This window comes from Rhyacophila brunnea, unplaced genomic scaffold, assembly GCF_057557595.1.
Source record: "Rhyacophila brunnea isolate RB1 unplaced genomic scaffold, BYU_Rbru_1.0 scaffold_5, whole genome shotgun sequence".
Lineage (NCBI taxonomy): Eukaryota > Metazoa > Arthropoda > Insecta > Trichoptera > Rhyacophilidae > Rhyacophila > Rhyacophila brunnea.
In genome coordinates, this window is record NW_028233170.1 from 45,154,775 (window position 1) to 45,167,109 (window position 12,335).

At 32.7% G+C, this 12,335-nt stretch overlaps 1 protein-coding gene across 2 annotated transcripts in view; it reads left to right on the top strand.

Annotated features, from left to right (window-relative positions):
* Window positions 1-1,570: 1,570 nt before the first annotated feature.
* The window catches only part of by (focal adhesion protein tensin), a 779,028-nt gene continuing 768,263 nt past the window's right edge, over window positions 1,571-12,335 (top strand). Inside the window, exon 1 of one of the 2 annotated variants that reach the window (XM_085955416.1) lies at window positions 1,571-1,690. In XM_085955416.1, the coding sequence (XP_085811542.1) occupies window positions 1,604-1,690 (87 nt within the window). In that variant the 5' untranslated portion in view covers window positions 1,571-1,603. The remainder of the gene's footprint in view (window positions 1,691-12,335) is intronic. The other variant, XM_085955417.1, reaches the window with a different exon arrangement.

Sequence of the window (12,335 nt, forward strand, 5' to 3'; positions counted from 1 at the left end):
CTGAAAATTTTCTAAATGCAACAAAATTTACCTTTGTGGCGACCAGGTCAGACGATCCGATGGGCCCAACAGCTGGTTGAATTGACTTGAGCAGCTCTTTCAGTACACATCTTAGGACATTCAGATTCAACACTTTAGCACTTTATATTGTTTATATTTTTTTCGCTTGCATTATTTTTTCGTAATGTGGACATCGGCCGCTGTATGGAGTCAATGGTCGACGCTGGCCGATGTTTCGCAAACCAATTAAAACGTAGGCCCGAGCCATTGCTAATTTGACGTTTTTTCAATTTATCTTAACGAGATGGTTCCGGGCAATAAAAATTGGTATATTTATTCGGTGATCGGCATTGTGCCGGATTAAAGGCGGATTACCATTTAGCAATCCAATTAGGACATGGGTTTTGTTAGAAATGCCCGAGTATTATGGGAGATGGTTGCCGGTAGGTGCCCATACTGGCCAATGCTCCTTTCGTGAAAGAGATTTATTTGGAATACTTTGTATTCATTACGACATACTTGTCAAGAAACGTAAAGATGTTCTACGACTTGATAAGTCAGTCTAACATACTGTTTACCTTTTTTTACTGAATTAATGGCGGAACTAGCTAAGGTATCTATTTTTCCTAAATACAGGTGAGCTTAATGAAACATTAGTCAATAATTTAATTGGATTTAATTCAAACACTAGATTAGTTTTCACAAATTGATAGACATAATAAATTAATTACTTGCAATATTATTTCTTGATGGAACGACATGTCATCAGAAATAACATACATTTTTATAACGTTTAGTTAAGTATATTTTTATTTCATACGTGTTTGTCATTTTAAATTAAATTGATAAATAATAAATAATATTAGATAAGTTTGTTCTTTCTTCCTAATAGGATCATATGGGCCTCCACAGAGTAGAGGTTTGTATTGACAGATTTTGTTTTTTACGAGAAATGGATGTCAGCCACTTGCTCAACTTATTAGGTCCATACCCTGACACCCACAAATTGGAAAACAATATGTGTATTTGCCAGACCATTTTTCTGTGTGCGTGCTTGCGATGAGCGTTTAAATTATTCCCATTTATACTTTCTGGTACGAAATACCTTCATTTACGGCCGAAATAGTTCGTTTTTTTACCGGCAGGTTCGCCACTATCGCTCTACTGTGCAGACGCCAGCGAGTAGCGAGAACCCGACTTTCAACTTTTCTCTGCAGATTGTTTACAATCTGCTTGTTAGTTAGTTAGGTGATGACACTCTGGGCGAGTTTACAAGCAGATTGTAAATTCGCCGGCTTGTAGCTTATAAAGTAGCTCAATGTCATCGACGCTTTACAAAACATAATTTTCAACTAATTAAAAGCTATCTGAAGACGCTGATATCTACTGACCCAAATAATAACCATCGATCACATTATTAATTTTGTTAAGCCTTCCTGCTAAGAAATTCCAAGGAAATTGCCAATATCTTGCATGCGCCGATTGCATTAATTGGATTAGCATCTCGTTCCGGTCGGCGATATTAAAATTTTGAGATTAATAATTTTGTAAATTTGCAAAAGCAGGGGGCCGAGTCGGGCGGAGGGGGGCCGCGTAAGCCAACATGCCCTGCCTGTGGAACTGCTTCGGACTGAGAAAGACAAGGAAGAGGGCCCCTGTACGATGCACCACCCTCGAGCCGCTGATACAGGTAAGATTTTAAATCAAATCATTGATTATAAAAATAATTACAAGATAAAAAGAACTTTTTATATACCACGTTTTTAAATTTTCTGTTGAATCATAATATAAACTTGACAATTCTATGTATTAATAAATACTTTTTTTTGTACTTGATAGAAATAGGTACCTACTGAATAAATATTGTAGAATACTGAAATGTCATTTTGTCATTTCATATTGATTTCCATAGTAACGCACGTATGTATTAATGACCATCCCCTTAGCAACCAATAATAGTATTTTACTTTTTACGGATTTCTTCCGAAATAACTTTTCATACAAAACAGAATTAACTGAAAATTAATTCAATTCTACTTAAAGATGGCTAAAAGTATTAAAAGAATGCATTGGCATTGTGTTCTGATATATTCTAAAAGTTTCAAATGTCTAGCTAGTCGGGAAGTTAGTTAAAAATCGATTGCAAGATTTGTACTGGATAAACAATCACCGGACAAACAAAAATACGAGCTAAGAAAAACGTGGTAATAACAATGTATTATTTTATGTGTGCGAATAGAATAGGGATATAACTTTGAAAATTTCAGAAATTAGTTGTATATTCTAAATTTAAAATAATGCACAATATACGTAAATGAGGAAACGGAAGTTCCCATACAAAGTTGTTTAAAACTCAATCTTTTTTTATCTCTAGTACTGATTTAAAATATTATAATTTAGTTTGTATTATTTTTGGCACTAATTACATATCGTGGCATGTCATTGTAAACGTGAAATATTCAGTTACTTACTATATTTGCTACTGCTACACTATGACATAATATTGTAGTATGATCGGTAAAATATTCATAAGCTGACCTTTTGATTATGTTTATAATTGAAAATTCAATATTCTACTACTCCTGAATTATGAGTAAGATCCAGTTTCGTGTCCTCTCTCTCGTCTCTCTGTCTGCTCTCGTGGTGTAGTACGTAAGGCGCTGGTCTTCCATCCGGGAGCTCTGGGTTCGATTCTTGGTGAGGACACACTATATGTAGGTATGTGATTTTCTTAAAGCCTGGGTGTGTGTGATTGTTCAAAATTACTAACAACCACCTTGTACGAAAAAGCAAGGACATGGTTATTAATAATAAAATAATAATAAAAAACAAACGATAAATTGTGAAAAATACACATTTTTTAAAAGCAAGGATTCATTATTTTTTGAATGGTTCGTCCATTGACATGTTCAATACCTGCGTGTCTTCGTATCTTCTGATGCTATTTAATGAATAACCTCTCAAAAATACACAACATGTATGTAATTTAACTTATATTTACATAATATATTATAATAGCACCGGTACACGTGCATGGATTTACATGCACCAATAATGTGTATTTTAAATAATCGCGATAATAACTGTTCAATTGAAAAGTGCTGACTGTCTCTCCAATCTCATTATTTAAGCGCAAGCGATTCGCGAGGTTCGGACAAGTTCGTGGATAATCAATAGACGTCAAATTATTCTGCGCGGTGTAGTTCGTATTTCTTCCCGCCGGTTAGACACTATCGTTCTACTGTGCATGCGCACTGCCGTGCAAGTACCAATTATTGCGTGAAAATTCAGAAGCTTCTGAACTTTTTTGATACATGCATGTAATCTTACAACTATGGCCGCGATAATACGTACTGTCAGCACTAAATCCATGCACATATTGTATACGGGGTATAATAGTATAATATAGTGTGGTCACCTTGTGCGAAAAATCACAACAAATAAAAAACCTCCGCACAGACGCTCAAGCATTTCAGTATGCATATGATTTTTTTTTTGTTCATGTTCAACCTGTCTTTTATAAAAGTATTAGAAAATTAGTATGTATTGTTATTCTAAGGTACATGCAACGTTTATAAATAAATAATAATAATAAGTATATCCGATGATATAATAATTGTATTATACTATATAATAATATATTATCATACTATTATAATATAGTATATGTTGAAAATTCTCAACCATACTCAAAGACTAGATAGATTGGATACTTACTCCTATGTACATATCGATCCTAGATAGTTTCTTTGTTGGTTTACTCTGTTGCGAATATTTCGTATTCACTAAATATTTTGTATTCTTTCTATAAATACACCGTCAGCTTCCTCTATTATTTAGAAATCTAGTTGAGTTCAGATTCAGGAAAATGCAAACTTACCTATTTTTTATGAAGACCGGAAATTAGGAAAGTTTTGCTTGCCGCTTGCGCTTGGTAAAATATACAGTAATACTTAAACATCTACTATATATACTTTTGGTGGACTGAAATATAACTTTAAATTACAGTTTATGATACCGTTCGGTAAAATAAAATTTATAATTTTAAATAAAGTATATTTTATTTGTACTAGAGCAGCGTTTCTCAACCTTTTTACACCTGAGGACCACTGAAAATAGGAAAAACGTTTTGCGGACCACTAACGCAAAAATAGAAAGTATTATTTATATGGTAACGTCTGATCGCGGTTGATTTCGTCACGTAAAACTATTAATATATTTTAAGAACAATAACACAATGCACAAACAATTAACACTTTTACGGGTTTTGAAGTTTTTATTGGAATTTTTAGTAGGTGGAGGACAAAAATTCGCGGACCACCAGTTGAGAAACACTATACTAGACTCTAAAGTATTAAAAATAAATGAACGCGTATCCGATGGCCACTTGTGGATGCGATAGCTTGCAATAACTCATAGATTAACACCCTTAGTTATACCTGCACGCCAGGTTTTTATCGATAGAGTCAAAGTATGGAGTGTCTGGATATGAAGAATTTACCTGTAAAAATGCAGTATTCCGCGGTTGAAACGATTGATAAACTATACGTAGTAGACAGGCTATATGTGGAAGTCAGTGGTACTTCTGATAATTTTTAATTCACCTCTTCTCGTCACATTAAAATCTATTATTGATATTTCTCCATAATTAGAAAACATTTCATGCATATTATACACACTAGAAAAAAATATTTTGTAGAAAATAATACGACAACCGACGGGACTTGACCCTGTATCTGCTGGATTCGCGCAAGTATGTTTTTCCAATTAAATTACGGGCATCTTAGTTAATTACGACAATTTTAACTAGCAGTTGTTACATGAAATGCTTATCGATATAATTTGGCTATCGGTTTTAGTAAGTAAGTATATTAAATTAAGGTAGGTATCAATTGATTCCTTAATTACTAACTGACGTCGCGGAATACTCCATTATTTAATTTTTATAACGTAGGTACTTAGACTAAGACTAGACGAAACTTTGATTCGATATATGAGGGATGTATTTTCAAAGTGATTTTATTCCACTACTTGACGAAAATGAGTTATGAATGCCAGAATTGAAAAGATAAAATTTGGAACATGTATTTTTTGTATAGGTACAACTTAATAACATTCAATCCAGTAGAAAAATCATCATTAAAATCGATGTTAGTTACAAAAGTAACTTATTCCAATACGGAAAACGTTTTATGTAACATCAACACCGTAAACAGTTTTTTGACTTTTACCCTAAAATTTGTTGTGTGCAGTAGTACTAGTGTGTATGTAGTGGAATAAGTTCACTTTGAAAATACACGTATTATATAGAATGTTACATTCTGAAATCTTGTGTCTTATTAGTTGAATAAAAAAATAGTTTATTAAAAATGGAACCCTCCCAAACCGTTTTTTGGTATGCGCCCCTGTTATGGATGTATTTGAATTAGTATTATTTAATATTATTATGTACAGTTGACCCAAATAGAAACATTGAAAAATGAGATTTATGCAGTCTAACTCAAATATCACATAATATTCTTATCGTGCATCCTCGTCCTGAGTATTCATTTATAGTCCCTAAATTTTACCAGGCATTATTAATTTATGTTTGATATTGAATTATTTAATTTTATTATACTCGTACATCGTTAATCTTGGCCTTCTCGATCGATTTCCATTCACTGATGTTCAATAATACTTCCTGTTGCAAAACCACGAGTGACTTCAATAGTTCAGTGAAAAGTTATCAAAGAACTGGTGCTCTGAATAGAAAGAGAAACACATGTCTGCTTTTCCGGGGCACATTGCGAAACTACACATTGCTTTTACTGCGATCGATTTCGTTTTCTTCTACTTTTTAGTTATTTACTAATGCGGCCCGCATCTGGTGCCGACTGAGCTAACTGTCATGTCGATCTCTACTCCGGCAACGTCACTCTGTCTAGCAAATGAATTATTATTATTTAATGAAAATATTAAAATAATAATATGTTCCTCGCTGCTTTTATTTACACATTCATCTAAGCGGCTCCGTGTGTGTATATCATTTCTGTATAACTAAGATGGGCCCGCACACAAACCTTCTACCCGACCACAACATAATCTTAGTATCCTTGCTGTAGGCCGTTCTATTTTCGAAGCCGAATCACAGCTATTTTACAAAGTTTTTCTTAGCTCGTATTCTTATTTGTCCGGTGGTTCTTTGTCCGGTACAAATCTTTCAATCGATGTTTAACTAACTACCCGACTGGCTAGACATTTGAAACTTTTAGAATATATCAGAACACGATGCCAATGCATTTTTTTTAAATACTTTTAGACATCTTTAAGTAGAATTGAATTCATTTTCAGTTAATTCTGTTTTGGATGAAAAGTTATTTCGACACCATTATTGGTTGCTAGGGCTCTGGGGTCCTAGCAACTAAATTATTAATATATACGTGCGTTACTATGGAAATCAATATGACATGTCAAGTACATTTTTTTTGATCGTTTAAGCTAGTCAAGTCAAGTTTATATGGTTCAACAGAAAATTTAAAAACGTTGTATATAAAAAGTTCTTTTTATCTTATAATTAATTTTTTATTTTTTGGGGTCTACTGGGAAGCTAACAAAGATGACAACTTTAAAAAAAATCTCGAATCTGTTTATTTTTTTTCTTGGGGTTCCATCTATTCTATACACATGACTGCTTTAGGCCCGCTACGGCAGCTATCTTGGGTAGGAAAGTATCATATATATAAGTATTAACACTTATTGTAAAAATTACACTAAGTTAGCCATCTAAACAGTCAAAACGGACTATCTCGCTCTGAAATTTATCATAGCCAAGAGAGGTTTTGTTAAAACATAGCACTTATTGTCACAATTACAACTAACGTATTGTAATTGTTACAATAAGTGCAAATATTTTGATACTTTCCTACCCTAGATAGCTGTTGTAGCGGCCGAAAGCAGTCTTATGTATAGAACAGATGCGCTGATGCTTTAACCCAGTGTTTCTAAGCCTTATCTGTGCCATGCCCCACTTCAATGTTTCAAAAATCCCCCCTATCAAGATTTCATAGTTAACTAACAAATTCTAAAAAAAAAAATTATTGCTTCAAATAAAAAATGCACATAATATGCAATACTATTTACAACGTTTTTCTTAGCTCGTATTCTTATTTTTTCTCCGGTGGTTCTTTGTCCGGTACAAATCTTGCAATCGATTTTTAACTAACTTCCCGACTAGCTAGACATTTAAAACTTTTAGAATATATCAGAACACGATGCCAATGCATTTGTTAATACTTTTAGCCATATGTAAGTAGAATTGAATTCATTTTCAGTTAATTCTGTTTTGTATGAAAAGTTATTTCGACACCATTATTGGTTGCTAGTGGTCTGGGGTCCTAGCAACTAAATTATTAATATACACGTGCGTTACTATGGAAATCAATATGACATGTCAAAATGACATTTCAGTATTATTTCTATCATGTACAAATTTTTTTGATCGTTTAATCCAGTCAAGTTTATATGATTGACCATAAAATTTAAAAACATTGTATATAAAAAGTTCTTTTTATCTTATAATTATTTAATTTAACTTTCGTAAGTAAGTACCTATGTATATTATATTAGATGTACAGCTCGGAAGAAAATTAGTGCGATCCTTGTGCTTGATGTGAGCTGTAAAAAGTTTTTATGTGAGGTACTAATTTGGTCAATGTTAATCTTTAATCTCCACAGTTTGTGATATGAAAAACATGTCTTTTTTCAATAACAAATCATTAACAGCGCTATAACGCCGCATTCAACTACATAATATTATTATGATACGAATGGCAACAGTAATTTTCTCGGAAAGTCATGGTTGCAATATCAAAAAACTATTTTCGAAAATGCGTTTTTTAACAACAAAAAAATGGTACCAAATATTAATGCTTTACACATTGTCCCCAAAACATTCAAATCGCTCCCCGGTGGGGCGTACGCCCCACGTTAGGAAACACTGTTAACCGAACAAGTTTGGTCAACACTGCGATCAAGTGAAAACGTGAATTTTATTTTTTAACTCAACAGTCATTGAACAAAATGTTGAAGCGATGATTTTGGCAAATGAACAATGTGGACATAGCACATCAATAACGGCAACTTCATCTGAAATCAACAAGCATACCGCGTATAGCTTTATCATTTTTATACACTTAAAAATATTTGTTTCCTAATCAACACAATTATTAATTAATCATTGTCCTTTGCGTGTGACATTTCATCAAATTACGTGTATTTTATAAATATGTTTATATTTTATGAGTGAGTATTTACCTAGATAATTTTGACGAGTTGCGGTTGCATCAAGTTTATGTGCGAGCCCGCTAAGGAAGATTCAGAGAACTCAGATAAAGGCTCGCGTAGATCTATGCTATTAATTATTATTTAACATTTTACCAATTTAATTTGTATAATGTAATATATAATACATATTATTTTATTGAACAAATTATAAACATTGTAAATAAATTTGCTGATAAGTGTATGGCGTATGCCGTAACCACCGAAGAAAAAAAACCGCGAAGAACGTAAATATAGGAATTAGTCAAAAAATACTATTTGCTATAATTATAGTTTTTAGTTTGATATTTAAAAAATTAACGATCGAAAAGAGTATTACGTATTTTTAACAAATAATTCGAAAATCTCATTTTAATAGTTATGAATTCTAATTAAACATTTTAACTAACATTGACATCTGTCTGCGACTGTTTATTTTTTTCAAACTTTTTGATTTTGTTTTTCGTACCTATTCATTTGACAGATCAAAAAAGTGATTTGTTTTTGATTGGGTGTGTCAATTGCAACAATTGCACTGCAATAATGAGTATTGTACTGTTACCGACTTGGGCAAAACTAAATTGAGAAGTAATTTCCTCGCTCCGTCGCACATTTTCCACCGGGCCGAATCCAATAAGATCATGAGTAGCTTGAAAAATAAAAATGACCTTCGATAAACTTGTCAAATTAGTATCGCGGTTCTTCGATTATTTGAAACGGGCCACGGAACATAGATGTCCTTACCAGTCAAAGACAAATGCATTTCTCAATATTGTCTGTGAGTTTACAAGTAACTAGGTGGAAAGCATTACAAACGAAATACAAAGATTCTTGTTAATAATTAATAGGATCTTTATGTTGATCTATAATTGAGGCGTCTAATTACAAAAAGCGACAAGTCCACAATTCAATATTTTCGGGAAACAACGTTTTTATGTTTCTAGCTTCAATTATTTGTTTTAACGTGAGATTTTTTTTGTTGTATTCTATGTCAAAATTAGAACCAAATGTCAATTCGTTTCAGCCGATAAACTCTTAAATGTAATAAATATAGGCAAAATACAATTGGACTTAGCGCTACTTGTACTTCACTTTTTAATTTATCCCGCATAAGGCACATATTTCCGTGGCACGGTCATAAGTTTATCAGATGCTACAGCATGGGAGACGCCCTTTTCGATATTGAACGTTCCCTTATTGGTTGACTTAAACACGCGCGAAATCAACCAAGCTTTAAATAATATGAAAAACGGACGGACGGAAAAAAGTCCCCCTGCAAAGTTGATACCTAATACCATAATTTTTAGCACTGTCAAGGAAAATGCCTTGTGTACAGCGGGTTTGAGCGGACCCTATTTTGAGTTGCTCCGCTCCAGCTCCGCTCCGGGACCTAATACTTGCTCCAGCTCTGCTCCAGGGTCTGCTCCGTTTCGGGTAAATAGATATGATATATACAAATAAATGTTAAAAAGTAGTTTTGAAATAAGGTTTATTATTCGTCCTTTTCATGATTATGTAAGTACTTTTTAAAATTTCGACAGCAAATCGTCTTTCATTATCTGCCTCTTGTCAAAGAGTGAGGTTGTGTTGCCGTATTTCAAAAAATTATAGTGTTGCAAAGTGTCAAATATAATATTTTCATTGGATTTTATGACTAAAATTTCATAATAAAAAAATATCATGGACCACTATAATTTTCGGAGCTCCCTCCGGGTAAAACCCCATTCATCTACTGCTCCGTGCTCCTGCTCCGAGCTCCGCTCCAATGCTCTGCTTGTGTATGTTAAAGTATTATTTCCACCGTTAACAATTAATGAAGTCAATTCAAATGGCCAGTATGTCTCCTAAAACCTTCCAATAAATCTTATTCACGTTTTGCAAAATGTTTTACATTATTTTAAGGAACCACCACAATATGTAATATGTAATATGCAAGTATACTAGACTGTTAATTTAACTGGCGTCTACGTGGTAGAACTCCATTATAATGCGTTTGAAACAAAGTTATTTTTCTTATTGTTTAAAAAATAGAAAAATATTTTTGATCGAATATTTGGTAATAAATGGACCCGAACCCATATCTGTTGGATTCATTTCACCGTACCTTAAGAATTGGGAAAGTACATTGGCCGGAATCCAACGGATGTCCCGTTCCATACCAACATTTCTTCAAAAATATTATTCCAATGGGTATGTTCCTGAAGGGTTCCAAATTATGTTTAAAAAAATCATTGGTCCTAGTGGTCTTTTTATGACACCACTTTGTTACACTTGGGGTCCTCTACAGAAATCATACAGAAAGACTGCGAAATGCGGAGGACCGGGTCGTTTGGAGCAGTCTGCTTGTGGCTGTCAGGCTCCTTCCTGGGTTATAGCGCTATAAAAGAAGATGAAATGACATTCACATATTATATTATTTGATAAGTACCTAAGTAACACTAAAATAATTACAAGATAAAAAGAACTTTTTATAGGTATACCATGTTTTTAAATTTTCTCTTGAATCATATAAACTTGACTTGACTAGCTTAAACGATCAAAAAAAATTGTACTTGATAGAAATTTGAATTAATTTGAATAATTGAAACTTGATGTCATTTTGACATTTCATATATTTCCATAGTAACGCACGTATATATTAATAATTTAGTTGCTAGCACCCCAGACCCCTAGCAACCAATAATAGTGGATTGGATTACGGATTTCTTCCGAAATAACTTTTCATACAAAACAGAATTAACTGAAAATGAATTCAATTCTGCTTAAAGATGGCTAAACGTATTAAAAGAATGCATTGGCATTGTGTTCTGATATATTCTAAAAGTTCCAAATGTCTAGCTAGTTGGGAAGCTAGTTAAAAATCGATTGCAAGATTTGTACCGGACAAACAAGAATACGAGCTAAGAAAAATAAGACCACCCGAACTTTTCCCTCCTCAATCAGTTGGTACGTTTATGAATATGCATGTAATCATGATTTTAATTAGAATGGATGTGTAAATTTGTGTGAGATAAATTAGTAATCAAATGCGACATAAAGCATGTCTGCAATTAAAGGGTTAATAAATCAAATAAACGTTTTATGGAGAGACAGTTTAATTATGTGTCCCACGGTGCACTTTGATGCACTTGTGACTCGTGAATTTGTCAGTTCGAATTGATACGATTTCAAAAGCGGACTGAAATTAACCCTTAGTTATCATATACTAATTATTATGTAAACACAAAGCTAAGACAATACAGACATATTAAATTATGTGAAGTAGTGGCAAACGGTAATAGTGGGATATTTAGATCCGACATAAATAGTGCACATTAAACTTTGTATGTATTTATTTTCATTGAACTAAGACTACACTTTGCAGATAGCCAGATAGAATACCGGTTTTTAAAATCCAACAGAGGTGAAAAAAAAATAAAACAAATTACATCAAATATATTTATATAAGTAATTGTCGCGATGAATTATCATAATATTATTTCGAAATAGAAAACATCCGTGACAAAAATGTTCAATTACCCATTCTATTAATATTGGTGACTGTATAAGCGTTGAATTTAGGAAGCTTTTCCTGCAGCCGGACTTATTTGCACTTGATGAACTTTTGAGGGTTTTACTTAAAATTATCAATATATTCAAATTATTTGTAAAAAATCACTAGTTCTACAATTATGATCAATAAATTTTTTTAATGTCCACATAGTAAATGTAGGTATGTAGGTTTTTGCTATAAAATAATATATTAAAAGGATTTTATAGCTATATTTATTGATAAGCACTTACTTCTTTTTTTTAATGTTTAAGAAATACCGGTATCAATACCGGTATTCAATAAGAAATACCGAAAAACCGGTATTGACATTTTCATTCGGTATTGCAAACCCTAATAATTATACCTATATTATAATAGAATATACCAGTCAGTGACATACAGTCAGTGTGGAGATGGAGATAAAGTCAATCTGTTATTATTTGACACAAACTTATTGATACCCCTTTTGTATAATTATTATAAAATTAATAAATTTTACTTA